This window comes from Hyperolius riggenbachi, chromosome 1, assembly GCF_040937935.1.
Source record: "Hyperolius riggenbachi isolate aHypRig1 chromosome 1, aHypRig1.pri, whole genome shotgun sequence".
Lineage (NCBI taxonomy): Eukaryota > Metazoa > Chordata > Amphibia > Anura > Hyperoliidae > Hyperolius > Hyperolius riggenbachi.
The window spans coordinates 269151354-269174600 of record NC_090646.1 but is presented as its reverse complement, the minus strand read 5'-3'; the positions used below and the strand labels follow the sequence as shown (position 1 = coordinate 269174600).

Here is a 23247-nt window from a genome sequence, read left to right as displayed (position 1 = left end):
CAGGCATTGGCATCTCCTGAGAGGTGACCCAGTGATTGGTCCTATGCTTGCAGACAATCCTGGGGTCATCTTTCGGAGAGCTCCAAACCTGCGGGACCGACTTGTACATAGCTATATTGACCCACCTTCTAGGACAGCCTCTGGTATAGTACCAGACCCCTATTCCTCTATATTTCAGATCAAGCGTCTTTTTACTTGCGATAGAACCTTTGTAGTTTATTTACTGGAATGCCCTTGCGGGTTAAAATATGTTGGTAGAACTACCAGACCTTTTAAAGAAAGACTAGGGGAACATATATATCTGATTGGTAAAGGTTTTGGGGAGCATTCGGTCTCCAAACACTTTGCAGCACAACACGATAGAAATCCTGCACTTTTGAAATACTGCGTCATTGACGGCATTCGGGTTAATTGGAGAGGTCAAAACCTAGAGAGGGAGGTCTCCAGACTTGAAACGGAATGGATTTTTAAACTTCGCACATCATGCCCTGCAGGGTTGAATATTGAATTAGACGTTAATTGTTTTATTAATGATTCTTAGCAACTTTTTATTTTTTATTCTTTATTTATGTATCTATTGTTATTATCTGTAATGGTGCTCATGTACTGGTCGAATCATTGATACGTACAGATTTTTATGCTAAATTTATTATATACATAATTTTAATCTCCCGAGCCACCCTGGCTATTTAATATGTGGGTTACTTTACACCATTCTCATTATCACATGTACTCTTTACTTCATCCTACTTGCCCTGTTGTCACTAGCTTGCTCCCTAGAGCTATCCAGATAGAAACACTTGCTTTTCCTTTGTGATGTTTAAGTCGCATTTTATTGTATTTGCACTTTTCACTCTTTGTGACGTGCGTAGCTCTAGTCACATCTATACATCATACACACTTTTGTTTATGAGGTTTAGAATGTCGATATTTTTTTTATATAAATTAATATTAGTTACCACTTAGCGCTTTTTGTGCTATTACTTTATTTATTTCCCCCCCCCCCCCCCGTTAAAATTGGGGGCTCTTTTTGTGCCCCATGTGACTCTCCCCTTGTCTTCGAGAGTCCCTTGCTTTATGGATGTGTTTTTTTGGGCTGGAGGAGCCGGGAGTTGAACCCGGGTCTCCTGTGTTGTAGTCCGAGCCCTTGACCATTGCACTATTTTACCACTGTGTGGAAATGAATCCTTTTTTGTGTGTTCTATATGCCTCTTCTGCTGATATGCAGGGGTGCCTGTATGTCCCAATAGACACTTCCTTATTGTGTGTAGAGAGGAAGTGTATGTTCCAATATTCCCTCCCTTTTTTTCCCCCCCTTGCTCTGCTCCCTGTGCAGACTAGAGTAATCAAGCTGCCTATTGATCTTCAAAAGTCTAGGTGTTTTTTGTTTTGTAATCTTATTTTTACTACTGATATCATTATTTTTTTTTTTACACCATTCTTTGCTATTAATATGCTATTTACATATCGTTCTGTTTTTCACTTTATTTACACATTTGTATCTTTCCTACTTTGATTAGGGATGCCCTTCTGAGGAAGTTTTCTTTCATCCCACCCTCTTTTCCCAGACTAAAAGCTATAAATTTGGTGCCTGCCGCCTGTTCGTCTTTTCTCCCCTGATGACGCAAGACTGCGAAACCAGTCGGGAAGGTAACAGGCGGCACCATTGTCTATTGATCTACGATTGACCATTACATGCGCGCTAATCTTCCGGGGTTCCCTGTTTATGGGCCCCGTATGTGAGTTATTGTTTTTATATCTACTGCCTTTTAAAGAAATTTTATCTAAAATAAACGGGTTACGCTTAGATATTCCCGTTTTTGTTTTCCTATATAAAGTTCTGAAACTTTACCTCCATACGGATGTCCACTGGATCTTCACGACGTCTGATGTTCCCTGGACGTTATCTGTGACCTGAGCCATTTTACAACCTTATAATGTGGGTTGTTGGAAGCTGGTAAGCCTTTTCTAGTTTTGAAGTTTGGCGGATACCTACCTCTGAGCACTTGATATATTGTGGTGAAGAATTTACCATTCCCTACATATTTTACCATTCCCTACAGACTTTCTAAACCTGCGCTGACCTTTGCTGTGATTTTATAGCTATTTTTACCGCAATTGTTATGTAAGTCAATGGGAGCAGCGCTGATGGATCAAAAAGCGCTGTGCATTAGAGAGGCTAGTTCCATAGGGCTAGTCCATTGTGCAAGATCAAGTAAAAGATGGCTGTAGAAGTTGTGCTCATTATAACTGCTAATCACTAGAGTAGTAATAACATTCCAAGTTCCATAACAGCATCCAGTTGCCCATGAGAAAAGCGGATGAAGACATTGGTGGTGTCTGTCAAAACTTAACAGGAAAAAACTCTTGGCAGATACCATTGAAGTTTCGGTTATTCTGATAGGTCAGACACCAGTATCTTCAAGGAAAAGTCATATGCTATTAAGCATGGCCTTCCTCGTTGCATGTGCTTAGAATAAATAATTGGGGAGCATTTCACTCAGTTTCTGGTGTTGCCATGGATGTGTCATAAACAACACATGAAAGACAGCAAAAATAAATATCTGCTGTAAAGTGCGGAAGGTTAGAATGAACCTCTGTTGAACATTACAATCAATGCAATCAATATTACGATCAATTACTTTACAAGCAACAATAAACCAACATTGAGGAGCTATCTTTCTATCAATTTTAGCCCTTAACCTCTCTGGCAATACAATAAAATTGCCAGGGAGGCGTCGCAGCACTTTTAAAAAAAATGTTTTTTTTTAATCATGTAGCTAGCCTAGCGCTAGCTACATGATAGCTGCTGTGCAGCGGCATCCCCCACCCCTTCCGATCGCCTCTGATTTCTTGTTTGGCTTCCCCCATCACCATGGCGACGATCGGGATGAAGTCATCGACGTCATCCACGTTATGGCATCTGGGGGCGTCCCGATCCACCCCTTAGCGCAGTCTGGCGGTGATTGGCCAGGCTGCGCACGGGGTCTCAGTTGGGGGGGGGGGCTCTAATGCGGCAGGTAGCGGCGAATCGGCGCGGAGCGGCGTAGATCGGCTTGTACTTGCAGCTAGCAAAGTGCTAGCTGCGTGTAACAAAACAAAGCAAAAAGTGTGGAAATCGGCCCACCAGGGGCTGGGAAATCCTCCGCGGCGGCTTACCCCGAGCTCAGCTCGGGATTATCGCCCAGGAGGTTAATATTGTTTGTATTAGTGATCATAACATCATTCATAATATTGCTAACAAAAAATCAAGAGACAATTGAATAGTGGATGACAAGCTTTACATAAAATCCACTTAAGGACCAAGCCAGTTTTCAAACTTCTGCAACACCATTGCATTTTTTTTAAGTGCTTGTGAACGCTCTAGCTAATGTAATGCTATGGGTGTGATCCCACTTGAGCAACGTGATTTTATAAAAATCCCCCATAGCATTACATTAGCAAGAGCTTTTCAAATCACTAGCGCTTAAAAAAGGCTGCTAGTGGGTCCCAGGCATACGCTTTTTTTTTTCAGGACAAATATGGCTTTTCTGATACCATGTAATTATAATAAATCTGTTTTTTGCTTGTTTTTATAAGAGAAAATAAGCGTAAAAATTACGGGAAAAAAAAGTTCTGAATTTTTCAAGCAAACATGTAAATATCTCAAACTGCAGCAATACAACTTTCAGAAATTGATTGTTCCATGTTTTCTATACAGAAATGTCAAAATTATTTAGATCATCTATTTTTAGGTACACTGCAGGGGCACTAAACAGATGTGAAAATTAAAATTTTAAGAGCAAAAAAGTGATAATTATGCGATCATAGTTATAAGGTGATCAGGAGCCAATACAAATCACTCCTCATTTATTACAGAAGGTGTCAGCTGTCAAAGCGGACAAGAATGCTGGACTAAAAATCTGCTATATGCCAGAAACTGATGTTCAAAGAAAGGCAGTAGATTTTAATCTGGGCGGTCCTGAAGTGTTTAGGGCTGCAATTCACTTCACACCTCCTTCACCCTGGCAGTAGCCATTTGATTGGACTCACAAGGAGACTGAATTTAGAAAGTCCACATAGTTGACCATAGCTTTTTAAAATTCTGAAAGGTGTGCAGCCTTCTTTTAAGGGCTAGTGTCCATTATCGTCCATCCGTCTCTGAGACGGACGCTGGCACTTGCAGGGCTGGATTTCTGGAAAAGCCATAAAGGCCCAGGACTTGGGTGGCAGTAGCTTAAAGAGACACTGAAGCGAGACTAAATCTCGCTTCAGCTCTCATATATAGCAGGAGCACGTGTGCCCCTGCTAAAACGCCGCTATCCCGCGGCTAAACGGGGGTCCCTTCACCCCCAACCCACCCCCCGCAAAAGTTGGTCGCTAGGTTGGTCGTAGAATTTCCCTTCCTGGAGGCAGGGCTAACGGCTGCAGCCCTGCCTCTAGTCGCGTCTATCAGACGCGCATCGCCGCCTCTCCCCCGCCCCTCTCAGTGAAGGAAGACTGAGAGGGGCGGGGGAGAGGCGGAGGTACGCGTCTGATAGACACACGGGAGGCAGGGCTGCGGCGGTTAGCCCTGCCCCAATGCGGAAGCGCTCCCCCGCATTACGGAGGGGATTTGGGGGGACAGGGACCCCCGTTAAGCCGCTGGATAGCGGCGGTTTAGCAGGGGCACAAGTGCCCCTGCTTTATATGAGGTCTGAAGTGAGATCTATTCTCGCTTCAGACTCTCTTTAAGAGGTCAGCTTATCATAAAAGAGGTACATCAGAAAGAGGAGGCTGAATATGGGGAGCAACACATGGAAAAAGGGAAACTGACGCGAAGTTGGTGGTTTCGGCACCTGGAGCCAAGAGCCAGGCACCCCATAGCAGCGATGTTAGGCAGCGCGGGGCAAGTAAGAGTAATTCGGGGCTCAAGGCAATCGCTGGACGCCGAATTACATCTCCCTCTGAGTTGTGAGGGCTCAGAGGGGGAATAGTACTTAACGCTGCCGGCAGCAGGAAGAGCCCGTCATTCGGCTAACCCTGAGCCCAACTCACCAACAACGTACTAATACATATGCAACTGATGACCAAGGGAGCTGTTTATGAAAGAGAGAGGCTACAATAAATGCCTGATACACATGGAAGAGGGTGCTGTGCATGGAATGGGAGTGGCGCTGCTGCACAAGAAAGAGGAACCACAACATACTTGGCCAAGGGGCACTAAAAGTATAAATCGGGCCTTGAGCACTTGTGCACCCAGATTACGCATGTGAATCCCTGTAGCCGTGCCATGCATGACTATGGGGATTTGGAAGCGTTATTCAGAATTCTACAGCTGTTCTTCAGAATTTTTTAATGTGCACAAATTTGGAAGCAGCCTATTGATAGGCTGAGATTCCGGATCTGCATTTGTGCATGTGAAATCGGACACAAACAGCCCCAGTGGAAATGGCCCTTATACTCAGCTTTATTCATAAGAAAATCTTTTTTATTTTTATTTTATTTCAAGAACATCTTAATAAAGAAGATGCAGCAACGTCTCAGTGTGCAAAAAGCTGCATTACAAATAAAAAAAAAGGAAGTGTAACCTTTAGTACTTAATACCTTCAGTAAAAATTATCTAAATGGTCTTGTATATAAAGGAGAATATACATAGAGTACCTATAAATATGGCAGTTGCTAGGAACCAGCTGCTGTTAGCAAGGCCTGATATAAATGGGCGCAGGCTGTGTTTATAACCTGTAATTATACTGTAGATTCCATCTGCTCCAGAGAGCAATTTATTTTAGAACTCTGAATATTTCACATTCATTTATCCTGTAAATACCAGAGAAATCCAGGCATCCATTGCCAGTTTTATTTTATTACTCAAGGTTATTTTTATGGCATTGCCGAAGTGTACACACTGATACAATTGTCTTAAAGTCTGCAGGGCCGTTTCCTGCCTATTTGTTGCCCCAGGCAAGGCACATTTTGCCTCCCTTATGACTGGTACACACAATGAGATTTTCTGGCAGATTTACTGCCAGATCGATTATTTCCAACATATCCCATCAATCTTCTGATCGATTTTCTATTGAAGTGAATGGAAAATCGATCGGAATTCAGATCAGAAATATTGGCAATAATCGATCTGGCAGTAAATTTGCCAGAAAATCTAATCATGTGTACCAGGCATTAATCTTGTGAATAGTAAGATTGCAACCTACATTAGTTTTTCTGGTACCGAAACATATTAATGTTATTTTCAAAAATAAGTGTGTTATAAATATTATGAATTATTTGCACAATGCTTACATCCATGTAAAACACCTGCAAACTACATGATGTGTATTACATAGTTTGCTTAATGCAAAGACATGGCTGAGGCAGAGGCTAAAGAGGTATGGGTGCAGAGAGGCATGAGGGCGCCTGTGGCCTGTGCCCCCTAATTGCCCCCCTCCCCCAGCCATGGAGTCACTAGCAGAACAGGTGAGAGAAGTTACTCACTTCTCGGCGTTGGTATCTCTCTTCAGCCGTGTCGCAGCATTCCATCTCTAGGATTCCTCCAGCACCATCCCTCATTATGTGACGCCGTTGAGGGAGTCAGAGAGGGGAAGAGAAAAGAGTAACTTCGCCAGAATGCTACACTTGTGACTCTGCTTATTGGGGCGGGGGCACGGCAACTCTGATTATCTATACAGGGGAGGGGGCTACCTAATAAAGGGGGAACATCTGGCTATCTATACTGGGTGGGGGAGGCTACTTAATACTGGGGGCACATTTGGCTACCTTTATGGGGGGTGGCTGCTAAATACTGGGGCAATCTGGCTACCTATACTTTTCAGTGGTGGGGGGGGGGACTACTGAATGAGGCACATTTGGGGGGGGGGCAGGTGAGCTTACCTATACTGGGGGAGGGGGACCTGTCTAATACTGGGGGCACATCTGTCTACCAATACTTGGTGGGTGGGGCCTATCTAATACTGGGGGCATATCTGGCTACCTATTCTTTGGGGGGGGGGGAGGGTGCATTTGGGAATGTTTTTTGCCTCTGGTGCTGCTGGAGAACATTGTCCTCGAAGCTGTGTGGCCTCGAAGGGGTTAATGGTACTAGGAGTTATGTGTAAGAATTCCCTAAAGTACAGTGTACTCAGATTAGCATTGTAGTGCCGCAGGAGTCATCCTAGGCATCTGTTTGGTCTGTCTTTGCCTAAAAACATGCATATGTAATATTTATATTATTGTTGGTGATCTGCAAAAAAAAAAGGCGAGTAGAAATTTCAGGTCGCAATCGCGCTTCCCAGTGAAAAAGGGCCCTTAAACATGGATGGAATTGGTAGATTGCTCATGCACAACGTAAGCTATTATGGGCCTGATGCACGAACCTATGGTAATTTGCTGTGCACTGGCTGTTCGAGGCAATATTACCGATACACCAGGAGAGCACCATGCAATTAGCGCTGTTTTGCTATGGTAAGGTCACTGGTGGAAAACAGGGAAGGGAGGATGGTGCTTCATAATTTTCTACAGGGTGACTTATAGGGCTGTGTTTTTATGCAAAGACCAAATCACTTATCCCTCATGGATGCGTTCTAGCGTCCAGAGTTTTGTCTAGCTGAACGGATTTACTGAATCTTCAGATTGCTATGCGATATTTCTTATGAATCAACATTTGATTTGTATGTGTACTGTGTGCCTCTGAGGAAGCGGTCTTTGACCGTGAAACACGTGTCAGGCAGTCCTTTGTCTTGATGTGGAGTCTTGTATATGGTTCTTGTGGTTACCTGTCCGCAATCTGGAAGAAATTCTGAATACTGAAGAATAAACGTTATTTGTTCACTTAAAGCCCCGCTATTTTTTAATGGGACTGTATATGTAAAGACCAAATAGGCTTTGAAATGCTGCACAAGGGGAGACCTGTGCATGCAATGAAACACGTGCTGTATTTACAGGTGGAGAATGTTGTACCCTGTTTAGTACTTACAAATATATCAGATGGTATTTTAGAACTGTGGTTTACTAAACGCTGAGAAAACTACAATTTGCATATCTACCACTTAGATAGAATACCTTAATTTGCCCTGTGCCTAGGCTACCCAGCACCTTGGTGCAGCACTGAAAGTGAGTGAGAATAATTCAGACATGGTCATAGCTTCCTTGTCCCATTGTGGAGTCAGAAAGGAATTATTATTCACTATGAGGTAAAAATGACCAGAGCAGTTCAAGACACTGATAATGTATTTTTCCGAATTCCCCCCTTCAATAGTACAAAGAAAGTCATGCACTTCCCACTTCACATACTCATGAAATCCCATGACTGTTCATAAATGATGTGCTGCTGGGGCTTCAAGATGACATCCTGTCACAATTGGAGAAGCATTACTGTGACAAAGCAACAGCCGCCGTGCCTCCAAGGAAAGTGAAGGTGGCATGGTGCATGTACAACTCATCCTTTCTCTCTATGCTATTGTAGGGGAGAGGTGGCAACCACTAACCTCCCCCAGGGGAGTGGCTTCAATGTGGGAGGGGATGTTGGTGGCTGGATGGTGTACTGGTTAAGGGCTCTGCCTCAGACACAGGAGAACAGGGTTTGAATCTCAGGTCTGCCTGTTTAGTAAGCCAGCACATATTCAGTAGGAGACCTTAGGCAAGTCTCCCTAACACTGCTACTGCCTATAGAGCGCGTCCTAGTGGCTGCAGCTCTGGCGCTTTGAGTCCGCCTGGAGAAAAGCGCTATATAAATGTTATTTGTCTTGTCTTGTCTTGGTGTAAAGAGAACATTGGTCAGTGAAGGGAGTGCAGGTGGTTGTGTGAGGTTTGTTCAGAATTATATGTAAATACTAATCATCTAAATATTCCTTAAAAAGTGAAAATATATATATAATTCAGAACTTTCCAAAGTTGTGATATGTTGCTTCTCCTTTAAGATATCACAAGGGCTGCAGTTTTCAGTCAACTGTCTATGAAATTGTTTCATGCAAGCTTTGAAAATGGTGTTTGTAGCTCTGCCAGTGGCTGCTGACGTTGGTGAAATACAAGATGAAAGGGTCTTTTTAATATAAAGCTTCAGGTGGGACAAAGGTTAAAAATGATAGGCATATTTACAGTTAAACCTGTAAAGTGAGAAGCAGCAACGCTTAACCAGTCTGCTGCTATTTGCTTTCTGCTTTTAACCTCTCACTTTCTTCTTTTTGTTTAGTAATCTACAACTGACAGACCGTGTGAAATAAAGATGTTTACTTTAGAGAGGAAACCCGTATCTTTATGTAAAACATGTCTCAAGAGCCAGTGATGTGCACTTTAATGTCTGATGACCTGGCAGTTTCAGCTTCCATGGACACATTCAACTATTCCACGTCCTGGACAGTCAGGCATACAGATACCAGGTGATCATCATTAAATGCAATCTTTTATAATCACACAGAGAAACTTATCTAGACACTTTTGTAGCTTCTACAACGTCTACCGAAGTTGCCAATTCTGCTGAGGGGGAGAAAAAGGTCCACTAGGTAGAAAACAACCTGCTCTCTCACTATTGTTTCCACCTAAATTGGCATCAGCATGTTTACTCCGTTTCCCCTCTCTAAGAATGGACCCATCACATCTGATTATTATGGTGCATTTAAATTAAGTTGACATTTTTAGCAGTGCTGTACAAAGTACATAGTCATGTCACTAACTGTGCCTCTGAGGAGATCGAATCTTTATAATAGACAATAGTGTAGTGTCCTTGTTCTAGGCTAAGGCCAATTTTGGGGGGCCCTAATTAACTTATCAATATGCTTTTGGGATGTGGGAGGAAACTGGATTGTGTAGGGCAAACCCACACTAACACAAGAAGAACATACACACTCAATGCAGACAGTGTCCTCGGTGAGATGCAAACTTTGGATATTAACTCACACAACTGTTGGGCAGATATCGAGCAGTTGGCGTGTGTACGGGCCTTTCGGCTGATAATTCGCTTTTTTTGTTATCTTCTGACTTATTTAAATAGGCTTACTAGAGAGAGCGAGACTTTAGAAGGTTAAAGCTAGTAAATGTAGCTACTAAAAATGTAGATTAAAGATGGCAATTGGACAAAAAAGCTAATTGCTTTTTTTGGGTTGCACTGTGGCATAGTGAACAGCACTGTTCCCTTGAACAGGGGAATCCCAGTGACGTAACAGGGATTACGCCACTAACCAATGGGCGGCCTATGCATATAACCCTGCCACCGCACCAAGGCACAGGGTCATATGAAGCCTCATTTCGGGGGGAGGGGGGGGGTTCTACATGGAGGTAGTAAAATTGGCCACTGAAAATTGGATGTGTGCATGCCCCTATCGACACCCACACTGTGTAAAAATATTGGCCAGACATCCTGATTCATATGTCAGGAAGTACATGTATCCCCCAGACAGCCTGTTTAATAAGTGAGCAAGTCCATGTCCACTTTCACTAAAACAAATGTATAATTAGCTACCTTTATCCTGGCTTTGAAATGTAAACATGAACTAAACACTAAAGGAATGGAATGCAAGTGAAAGGAGGCAACTGAAACCTGATAAGAGGCTGCAGAGAATCGCTATCACCCCTCACAATCAATGTTGATATTAGCAGTTAACATCTGTTGAGCATGTATGAGGATTATATCATGTTCAAACTTCTGCCTGGGAAGGCAACACCTGCTGGCTGACATCAAAAGAATGGCATTAGAAATATACACTTCAGGTCAAAATCATGTAAACGATATGGCTGTTTCATTAACTCAAACGACGCAGGGTTTGGCAAAATAGTGTGTAGTTGGTAGTTAGGGTGAAGTGCATTAATGTTCAGGTTTTTTGTATATCAGTTGATCTGCAGGTCCACTAATCTGTGTTTTCATAGCAAATGGTACAAAAGTATGCAGTGCCCACTCTACCCTGACAGCGGCCATATATCTGTATTACCCCATATAGCTGCATGGATTTCTCCATGAAAACACTAGTCCAGCACCAGAGCAGGGGAGACAGATGTCCCCTAGCTATATTGCAGATGTTTTTAAATAAAATAATAATATTCACAAAGTGGGGCATTAACGCCCTTAATTACCATGCTGCTTTCCCAAACCCCAGAGGAAGAAAAGGAAAAGAACTCTTCTTCATGGGTTGGTAACTTTAGTGGGATGCAATACTATTTTTTTCCTCGATCATGTTGAGTTGATGAGGGGAATAAAACACCTCCAATGCTCTCTCTTATATGGTGTTATCAGCCCAAATGTTTATTGTGATGTGCTAATAGAAGAGGATAATACAGTATCTCCTGATCAATAGATTTTTTTGTTTCTATCCCTATTTATGAATTCGTTTTGGAGGATATGATCATACATGTTTAGGAACCAACATTCTATGCAGCAAATTTGTAAAAAAACAAAAAAAAACAAAAATTGCAATAAAGTCTTGAAATGAAATTCTTCTCTTGCTTGTCCAATCATTGATCATTCTCCCATTTTACTTTTTGATTTAGTCTACACCCCAGGGCACCTCTTGTATAAGTTCAAACCACCTTGCCACTCCAGTATGTTTTTTTTTTCTGATAGGAAAAGTTACTTAGCACAACAATCAAAAAGTACCAAAAAGTAGATAAAAAATAAATATTAAACTGGGAACCATACTGGCCACGATGGACGTGGAGTCCCTGTACACGAACATTCCCCATGATGATGGTATTGCGGCCTGCCGTAAATATCTTCAGGGTCAGGGCATACCTGTAAAGCCTATTACTGGACTGATCAAATTCATTCTCACTCATAATTATTTCACTTTTGGACAGGACCTCTATTTACAGCAGATGGGCGTGGCAATGGGTTCGCGATTCGCTCCACAGTATGCAAATCTATTCATGGCCAAAATCGAAGAGGAATACCTCAATGCATGTGGCATAAAACCCGTGGCCTACTTCCGCTTCATTGATGATATTTTAATCATCTGGTCCGCAAGTGAGGATGATCTTCTCCAGTTCCACAGGAACTTCAATGCCTTCCATCCTACAATCAAATTGAAACTTACCTACTCTCACACAGAGATTAACTTTCTGGACACCACCATATACATCAGGGGTAACAACATACAAACCTCTGTGTATCGCAAACCTACAGACCGTCCCACATACCTAAGATATGACAGTTTTCATCCCAAGCACATTAAGAACTCTATAATTTACAGCCAAGCTATAAGGTACAACCGGATTTGTTCTGACAGGATGGACAGAGACAAGCACCTGGATCACCTTAAGAGCACTTTCATTAAACAAGGTTACAGTCCTCCCATGGCTGAGGCCCAAATCAGGAAAGCCAGCAACATCCCCAGGACTGAACTCCTGAAATATAAGCAAAACCAGAAAGAGGAACGTGTCCCTTTGGTTGTCACCTACAACCCACACCTGGAAATCTTAAGGAGGATTGCTAAGGAACTTCATCCCATTTTACACAAGGATCACAGACTGAGAACGATATTCCCTAAACCTCCACTCTTGTCATATCGGCAACCACACAATCTAAAACAGATGATTGTCAGGAGCTCTTTGAATAGGCCTCAACAAAACGGAACATCACCCTGCCGACAAAAAATATGTGGGACCTGCAGACACATTTACTCCACTGACAGGGTAACGATACCAGGTTCACAACAGGAGTACAGAATACAAGGTAAATTTTCTTGTGGGTCCACCAATCTGGTATATCTGATCATGTGTGCTAAATGCCCCAATGTTATGTACGTGGGAGAAACTGGACAAACTCTGCGCAAACGTATGAATGGACACAGGCACACTATTAATGATACCAAATCTGGACTCCCAGTTGCTACACACTTTCGGTCCAACGGACACAGCATGGATGATCTTCGTGTCACTGCCCTGAAGGGCGGCTTCAAAACGTCAAATGACCGATTAATCGCAGAAACAAAATTTATAAATTGTTTCAAAGCTGTGCAGAAGGGTCTGAATAAGGACAACAACTTTCTATATTGGTATGAGATGGATGATATATGAACTGTCTCAGCCACCCTAGCTGAACTTGTGAACTAAGAATTTACGATACCTCTGGGTCAATCCTAATACCAGGTCTGGGAGCAATAAAGTAAAGTAAACAAGGATCCTTATCTTACCCCATTTAGATGGTCTGTTTGTATTAAGGCATCTTAATGATGCATTTATGCTTGAAAAAAATATCTGTTTTTCCTTTTGATGTTGCATGTATATAAGCTGTCTGTACCACCAGCTTGCAAACTAACAGGATATAAACCTGACGAAGGCTGCAAGGCCGAAAGCTTGTTTATTCTTATTCATTTGTAGTTAGCCAATAAATGGTATCATCCTGATTTAAAACTTCTTATTTTAAAGAGAATCTGTATTGTTAAAATCGCACAAAAGTAAACATACCAATGCGTTAGGGGACATCTACTATTCCCCTCTGTCACAATTTCGCCGCTCCCCGCCGCATTAAAAGTAGTCAAAAACAGTTTTTAAAAGTTTGTTTATAAACAAACAAAATGGCCACCAAAACAGGAAGTAGGTTGATGTATAGTATGTCCACACATAGAAAATACATCCATACTCAAGCAGGCTGTATACAGCTTTTATCGACAAAAAACACCAAACTACCAAGCCAGTATATGTCGCACACTAATAGTATAGAATAAATTTCATAGCGCTTTGTTTATTGCAAAAATACATAAATTGTTTATTGAATTTTTTTTTCAGATTGGTAAAAGCTAGTCCAAGCTTATATATCAGTGATCACCAAGCCACCCTTAGAATGCACCTGTATGCCCCATCCCTTAATATAAAAACCCTTGCCTTATATATCATAGACCATAGTGGTAATTAATGCACCAACCGAGAAAGCAGCGCAATATGTCGACCAAAAACTTAAACCTATGGTAGAAAGATTGCCTTCATTTGTACTCGATACTATGCAACTGTTGGAGAAATTGCACAAAGTTCATGTTCCAGAGGGAGCCCTTTTGGTAGGCTTAGATGTGGAATCATTATTTACCTCCATCCCCAACGAAGTAGGTTTGAGGGCAGTAGAGAAATTTCTCTACAAATACTATCCATGTGAGGATGTTCATAACGACTTTGTAGGACAATTGCTAAAATTTATTTTGAATAATAATTTTTTCTCATTTGATGGCAAATACTACAGACAAAAAAGAGGTGTGGCCATGGGGGCGGCGTGCTCTCTGGCATATGCGTGTCTCCATTTGGGCGCATGGGAGGAGCAGATGGTCTATGGGGACCCGCGATTCCAGGAGCACGTCCCCCTATGGCTCCGCTATGTGGACGACATATTTATGCTATGGACAGGGAATCAAAGTGACTTGCAACAATTCATACACTTTCTGAATGCCAATAATTATAATATCTATTTGACATATAAAATCCATCAACAAACTATTGAATTCCTTGACGTAACTATTAGAAAAGAGGGTAATAGGTTGATTACCTCGACTTATAGAAAGCCAACGGCAGGGAATTTATTACTTCATTATGACAGGGCACACTTGGAGTCCCAGAAAAGAGCAGTCCCAATTGGACAGTTTTTGAGACTCTGCAGGAACTGCAGCGATATACAACAATTTAAGAGAGAAGCACATGATTTAAAGGAAAGGCTGAGAGCCAGGGGTATCCCCACAAATTATTAAAATCTGCCTTTTACAGAGCATTAAAAACTGATCGAAACATGCTATTGACTAAAAAGAATAGAGACCACTGTAATTCTTCACCAAGACTAATTACGACCTATGGACCACACTGGGGGAGATTAAAAGAGACTCTGCATAGATTCTGGCCCATACTAGAAAAGGATAAAAGATTAGCAAAAATAGTGGGACCCAGACCAGTACTAACAGCAAGACGGAATAAAAATCTATCTGACCTATTGACAGCATCTGAGTTTAGAAATAATCCAGGACATCAATTTTTTAAACGAAAAAATGGAATGTACAAATGTAATGACTGTTCCATATGCCCACTAATTGAGGTCACTGATAAATTTACGAATTCATCAGGAACAAAAATATATGATATTAGACATGCAATGACCTGTAAAACCAAAAATGTGATATATCAGCTGACCTGCCCATGTGGTAAATTCTATATAGGAAAAGCTAAACGAGAAATGAGATGACGCATCCAGGAACATGTAAGGAATATAATAGATGCAGGGAAAGAGGAAAATGCAGAAAAAGAAAAAAACTCCAGTTGCTTTACACTTTATGGAACATCACAATTCAGATCCCTCCAGCTTAAAGGTGAAGGCCATCTATCACCTGAACCCCAGCACTAGATATATGAACACAGATGTACAATTATATAAAAAGGAAAGCTATTGGATTTATGTGTTAGATACATTGAGCCCAAAGGGCTTGAATACTGACCTCAATTTAAAGGTGTTTTTATAGTATGGGCTTGCCTTTTCTGTTCCTTGGTACTGTTCTTCTTGTACTGTTAGGGGCTATTGGCTCTCCTGGAGGGTGAGGGGAGAAGGGCGGGAGCATAATTAGGTGTTCCGCCTTAAAAATATTGTTCCCCTCTATTAAGGTACTTATAGCCGTAATTTGGGAAAATATGGTCAATTTTGAAAATAAACATGGGTATCCTGTCCAGCTAAAGGCTAGTATTGGAGTAGTTAGGCTACATACTTTATATGCATTCTTAACATGATATATATCTATTTGATTGGTTGGCAAGGCAATGATTATGAAGTCCATTGGCCCATTATACAAGCTGTGAATGAAATGTGGGACCTTGATAGCAATAACATATATGACCACAAGATGGTGAAAGAACATATCAATGGAAATCTTTTTTATAAATAGAGATGCAATGAAAAATGTGACCACAAGATGGTGTTAAAATACCATTACTTGAAGAATGGATGCATAGACCTAACTCACCACAAGATGGAGATATACCATAGACGTCACGTTTTCCGGCTATAAATACGGAACCCATGCGGAATTACGTAATACACGTTCTGACGAAGCTCCAGGGGCGGGGCGAAATGCATTAGCGCGACTTACAAACATACCCGCACGCCGAGCCGCCATGTTAGCGTGGTAACTATACTGCTGAACTACAGAAAGAGTCTGGGCCCAGTGAAATGCTATGGAGACACACAGCGCAACAACAAGCCGATAAGTATATATACAAGCTACATATCTGTGGATATCAATCTGTGTAGAAGTCCCTGTTGCGAGTGGACAGGTGGACGAGCGCTTTGCTGTTCTAACGCTATCTATGGAAATTTATAGATACTGCTAATCAAGAGGACTATACAGATAGTTTCAGGCATCAGATAAGTCTAAGACAAAAGGTGGTCTAATCAGATGGTGGTCACTATGAATATTGTTGTCTCAACAAAGACACCTATGTATGCTATCTATGCTGCAGCTCTCAATCTAGATCCGGAATCAATTCCATTATGTGGTGTATTTTTTTGAAAGCATGCTAACGTCTCTCTTTTTTCTGATGGTACCACAGTTTTTTTGTATGGACAATTCAGTTTGTGTGTACGGACACCATGAGCATAATAGGCCTCAAGTTTTCACAAACTGAAAGTTCGAATAGGCCCAAGTAGTATATGAACTATATGTGATGAGGATACCATGCGTAAAATGTACTGAAATTTGAACTGGCGGCAATATATACGTGATCATATTGGTCCCTACTTTTCTGCCTCTGTGAGAGTATTAAAAATGTTTACCTGATCGTCAATTCGACGATATACTCAGGATACCTTACGTTTCTTACTGGAGGCTTTGAGGAGTACCACTATGGTCTATGATATATAAGGCGAGGGTTTTTATATTAAGGGATGGGGCATACAGGTGCATTCTAAGGGTGGCTTGGTGATCACTGATATATAAGCTTGGACTAGCTTTTACCAATCTTTTTTCTAAAAAAAAAAAAAAAAATCAATAAACAATTTATATATTTTTGCAATAAACAAAGCGCTATGAAATTTATTCTATACTATTAGTGTGCGACATATACTGGCTTGGTAGTTTGGTGTTTTTTGTCGATGGTTTGATGTTGCCAGTGTCTGCACCTATTGTTCTGATATCATTTTTCAGATATAACCTTGTATAAAACGAATTTATATATAATTTTTGTTGTATACAGCTTTCCTTTTGAATCTCAAGAGATCATTTGTGTGTTTCTTTCTCCCTGCAGCTCTCACCCACTGAAGAGTTACAGGCTGATTGTTTCTTCCTGCAGACAGCTCTGCCCGTGTCTGTAATTCCTCAGCATGTGACTCCTTTCACAACAGATGATTTATCCAGCTTGTAAAAGATAAGAGAGCAGAGAAAAGCTGGCTAATGTAAAGAACACACACACACACACACACACACACACACACACACACACACACACACACACACACACACACATGGGAGTGTGCATAGAGGGACCTGGAGGGGGGCGTGCATAGCAGATCAACACTGAAGAGTTGGCAGTCTTCCAGACACAAGGCGACAAGTCCGACAGGGGAAAGATAAGCTGATTTATTACAGAGACGGTGATAGTAGAAAGTGCTGCAGTAAGCCAGAGCACATTAGAATAGGTTCAGGAACTTGTAGGATGGTAGAAAACAGGATTACATTTTTGTTACAGAGTCTCTTTAAGTGATTTCTTGCTTGTTGGTGGCTTAGAATTTATTTTATTGATTGGAAGTGAAAAGTTCTTCTGGGAGAGAAGGGAAACGAAGTTCATTGAATAGGACAATAAAATATAGAAGGGACATCAATTATAACCCCCTTAAATGGAATAGACAGGACTATAGACAGTAAATAATGGAAATAAAGTGGGGGTGCTTGGAATGATAACTCAGCAGCTTTTCAGTAGTCCTCCGGTGACAAAGAGTTGACACAGCTTTACTAAATTAGGACATGAACATATAATTATTATTTAGTACTTCTATAGCACTGACAACTTCTAAAGCCCAGTACAGAGTATACTGCCTTGTCACTTAGCTGTCACTCAGAGGAGCTTACTATCTAATCCCTACCATAGTCATATGTCTATGTATGTATCATGTAGTGTATGTATCATAGTCTAGGGCCAATTTAGGGGAAGCCAATTAACTTATCTGTATGTTCTTGGGATGTGGGAGAAAACTGGAGTATGCGGAAGAAACCCAAGCAGGCATGGGGAGAACATACAAACTCTGTGCAGATAGTGACCTGGCTGGGATACAAACCAGGGACCTAGCGCTGCAAGGCACTACACCACTGTGCTTGCCAACATATACAGTTAACTTTTTCTCCTAGGTTTTCTCCTCGGTTATATATTCATATTATGAATACAATGGACCATATGCAATTCACTTTCTCCTAAGTTTTCACCTAGTTCATATTTTCACATTTGGGTCCATGACCAATTAACTTTTTCTCCTGAGTTAGCTCTTAGGAGACAATTTTTCATCTTCTATTTAACCACTTGACGACCAGGGGATTTCTGTCTGATCTGTGCTGCGTGGGCTCTCCAGCCCGCAGCACAGATCAGGATTATGCCAGGGAGATCAGACTTACCCCCTTTTTTCCCCACTAGGGGGATGTCCTGCTGGGGGGGTCTGATCACTGCCGGCTTGCGCAGCGTTTTCGGCGCTCCCTCCTTCTCTCTTCCCCTCTGAGCGGCGCAGGACGGATATCCGCCCTGCGCATTGTAGGATAGGCTTCAGCCTATCATATGCCGGCGATCCCCGGCCAATCAGAGGCCGGGAATTGCCGATCTGCCTTACGGCGCTGCTGCGCAGCAGCGCCGTATGATGTACACAGCGGGGATTTCTTCCCCGCGTGTTTACATTTTGCCGGCGAGCCGCGATCGGCGGCTCTCCGGCTGTTCACGGAGACACCCTCCGTGAACGGACATGGAAAGCCATGGAAACTTGCAGACGACCAGTTTACGCCAATCGGCGTTAGCTGGTCGTCAAGAGGTTAAAATAACTTTTAAGCATTTTACAACTGAAAAGTGACAAAAAGTAATAGCAAAATTATTATTATTATTTTTATCTAGGAGATAAGTTTCATCTTCTCTTCAAAATAACTTTTAATCATTTTACAATTGAACAATTAACCTAAAGCTGGCCACTAACTGTCCAATTTCTAGCAAAAAATCGTTCGAGCGATCAGAAATTCTGATCGTATTGGTTGTGAATAATCTCCATTGGTGGACACAATTGATTATGAACGAGTGAAAAAAATGTCGCATGAATGAATTTTCGTCGAACAAAAATTTGGATTTTCTTGGTGGTCATAATAGATAGGAAGCAATGATTGGTTAATTGATGGTGTAGTGAACGATTTTTCGTCCGATCAGAATTTCTGATCGCTCGAACGATTTTTCGCTAGAAATTGGACCGTTAGTGGCGAGCTTTACAGTTTGTGAAAAAGTAGTATCAAAATTATTTTTTATTTTCGTGCTTGCTGGTTGTTTAAAAGGCATTTTATCACAAGGTTTGAAAACATCACATGGGAGAAAACTCAGGAGAACAAGTGAATTGCATATGGGCCCTTATCCATAAAATACCCTTTAGGCCAACAGCAATGAAAATACTCAAAATAATTTTGATAGCACTTCTTCATCTTCACCTATATTTGGTACTTTTTTAATTGCAGAGTGCTGAAACAATGGCCCTTATTCAATTCACTTTTTCTCCTAAATTTTCTCCTACTTTTTTATACTTTCTTGAATGAAGAGTGCTGAAAAGTTATTTCAAAGATGACAATTTATCTTCTGGGAGAAAACTTAGGTGAAACGTGAAATGAATAAGGGCCAATGTCCCAAGATTTTAGAACAATCTATTATATTCATTGACTTCATTCATTGACTTTCATTCATTGTTATCATTTTTGGTCACACGATGATACAGTATATGTAGCATGAGAAAATAATTTGCAGTAAGGAGTTTGTAAAAATGGCAGAGATATGGGTAAATAGGTCCAGTCTGGCTACCCCTAGATAGAAAGTGTGGTGTTTTATGTGGTAAGTAGGTAATAATGTATATGTAACCGACACCAATGTCTTTAAGAGGGCAAAGGTCAAGTAAAGATGTGATGGTGTGGCAGGCTGGGAGAGACCGCTAATATGTAAACAGAGCATGTGTTGATGAGCCTGCAGTCACAGGGAGAATGGAGACCAGACAAAACATGATTTACAGGCTGCCCATAAGCTGTAATTAAACAGTTTACCTGTTGTAGTCAGCAAGCAATGTAACTGCAGACATAACACAGGATTTGTGCAGTTCACTAAATTGATGTTTTAAAAGCTGTCTACCACAGCTAATGGCTGCACTGTGATATATTTTCTTATGTTAGCCCTAATCACCCAATGATGACAGAGAACTCCACTTAAAAAAAAGCAGTAATCTCCAGTGAATAACTGCATTTACTAAGGTTGGGGAAGTACCTTTCTAAAAATTAAAACGTTAAAGAAAAGATGATGGCCATGTCAGCATTCTGCATCTTTTTTGGCTACTAAAGTTTACTAACAGTAGCCTATGTACTAATCCCCCCCCCCCCCCCCCCTCACTTACAGTTCTGCTGATCTCCCTGAGTAGCTGTTAGCGAGCTTTTTCTTTTCCAAACAGGGACTGTTGTCAGGCGCAGGTATCAATCTGAAAGGAAACAAACGGCCTCCCATTACAGAATGCAGGAACATGTCAATAGATTACATTTTCTTAGAATACTGTTGGCATCGTTTCTGATCCTAAAATTAAACACACCTATTTCTTGGACTACAGCATATCCTTTAGTTCCCTAACTAAATCTTTTGGAGTTTCCATTGCCAGTAAAGTTTAATAGAAGGCATCCCATTACTCACACTATTTTCATATTTCATGCATGCCGCTGTTCCAAAGAAATTGCCTTGGGAAGTATCAGTCACATGACTCAGAGACTTGTGCACAAAATGCAGGGCTGCCAGGAGAGCGGCAGTATCTTCCCCAGCAAAGAGCCATCACCTGACCCCACCTACCTTCTGCTTCCACTCACTCCTGTGGAGCACAGCGAGGAGATGAGTGGGGCAGCTCTATGTTCACAGCAAAAGACTGTCCCTTTCTACCACCTCCTGTAGGTGACAATGGATAGGGGAGGAGTTTGAACAGCTGATAGGCTGCTTTTCAGTCTGAGCAAGGTACATTTGACATTAGCAAAGGAAGGCAGCATTGCAAATCTAGTTAGTCATGTAATAGAGAAAAAATAAATAAATAATAAAACAAAATGGTTTATGTGTACAGAACTTTGTCAATTGCAAATGATGACATACTCCCCACAACATGCATTAAAAAAAATGTGCCTAAACTGAGGCTTTAAAAGTTGAATGGACATTAGCACACAGCCACATGGTGGTACACACATGCCAACTAAACACACAAAACACACCTTCATACACTATACAGTGGAACCTTGCAAGCATAATTCGTTCCGGAAACATGCTTGTAATCCAAAGCACTCTTATATCAAAGCAAATTTCCCCATAAGAATTAATGGAAACTCAGCTGATTCATTCCACAATCGAAAAACAATTATAGTAAAATAGTACAAAATAGACATGTAAACAAGACTGTCGCTATAACTAACAGAATCTCTGCCATCTGTTGTTGGCTCACCACAACCTCTTTCTTGTATGTGACTTTAACAAGGAACGTATCCAACGACAGTTACTTTTGGGGATTTCATGGAAATGGGACTTTGCAGTCTCTACACTCAGATTAAGTACAATTAAGTACAATTGTGCAGTTGTGATGACGTGACGCATGTATACTTTTTATTTTTTTTTGCTTTTATATCAAGACATTGCTTGTATATCAAGTCAAGATTTCACAAACATTTTTGCTTATATTGCAAACAGCTCTTAAACCAAGTTACTCTCAGTCCAAGGTTTTACTGTACATGCATCTCGTGTAGAGAGATCCATACACATACACTATGAGAAATTAGAAGGAATACTTTACATATGTAATCAGCATCGGGATCTTATGGACTGGCATAGTGCCACTCAAAAAAGAAAAACTTTTAAAGAGTTTAAAAAATTGCAACTGCCTGTCTGGCTATCCTCAGCTGCAATAATGCTATGTGCATACAGGTGTATGTTCTTCACCAGATGTAAATAATTAGAATTCTGTTAACTGTTGCAGCCAATCCTCTCAGTTTATTAATGTCAAGTTCCTTGATCTCACTATTAATCTGTGGATTCTTACTAGTTATCTGAGGCTTCTCACTATCCATCTGTGGCTTCTCACTAGTCATCTGTGGTGTCTCACCAATCATCTGTGGCTTCTCACTAGCCATCTGGGGCTTCTCACTAGCCATCTGGGGCTTCTCACTGGCCATCTGGGGCTTCTCACTAGCCATGTGGGGCTTCTCACTAGCCATCTGTGGCTTCTCACTAGTCATCTGTGGCTTCTCACTATCCATCTGTGGCTTCTTACTATCCATCTGTGGCTTCTCACTAGTCATCTGTGGTGTCTCACCAATCATCTGTGGCTTCTCACTAGCCATCTGGGGCTTCTCACTGGCCATCTGGGGCTTCTCACTAGCCATCTGGGGCTTCTCACTAGCCATCCGTGGCTTCTCAACAGCCACCTGGGGCTTTTCACTAATCATCTTTGGTTTCTTTATTAATGCCAAGTTCCTTGATCTCACTATTCATCTGTGGATTCTTACTAGTTATCTTTGGCTTTTCACTATCCATCTGTGGCTTCTCACTAGTCGTCTGTGGCTTCTCACTAGCCACCTGCGGCTTCTCACTATCCATCTGTGGCTTCTTACTATCCATCTGTTGCTTCTCACTAGTCATCTGTGGTGTCTCACAAATCATCTGTGGCTTCTCACTAGCCATATGTGGCTTCTCACTAGCCATCTGTGGCTTCTCACTAGCTATCTGGGGCTTCTCACTAGCCATCTGTGGCTTCTCAACAGCCACCTGGGGCTTTTCACTAATCATCTTTGGTTTCTTTATTAATGTCAAGTTCCTTGATCTCACTATTCATCTGTGGATTCTTACTAGTTATCTGTGGCTTTTCACTATCCATCTGTGGCTTCTCACTCGTCATCTGTGGCTTCTCACTATCCATCTGTGGCTTCTCACTATCCATCTGTGGCTTCTTACTATCCATCTGTTGCTTCTCACTAGTCATCTGTGGTGTCTCACCAATCATCTGTGGCTTCTCACTAGCCATCTGAGGCTTCTCACTAGCCATCTGGGTCTTCTCAACAGCCACCTGGGGCTTTTCACTAATCATCTCTGGTTTCTTACTAGCTATCTGTGGCTTATCAC

At 41.6% G+C, this 23247-nt stretch overlaps 1 protein-coding gene across 12 annotated transcripts in view; it reads right to left on the bottom strand.

Moving 5' to 3' along the window:
* SHROOM3 (shroom family member 3) overlaps positions 1-23247 on the bottom strand; it is a 460954-nt gene that overhangs the window by 189101 nt on the left and 248606 nt on the right. For all 12 annotated transcript variants that reach the window (XM_068233528.1, XM_068233529.1, XM_068233530.1 and 9 more), the window contains one exon: positions 20504-20584. In XM_068233528.1, the coding sequence (XP_068089629.1) occupies positions 20504-20584 (81 nt within the window). The remainder of the gene's footprint in view (positions 1-20503; positions 20585-23247) is intronic.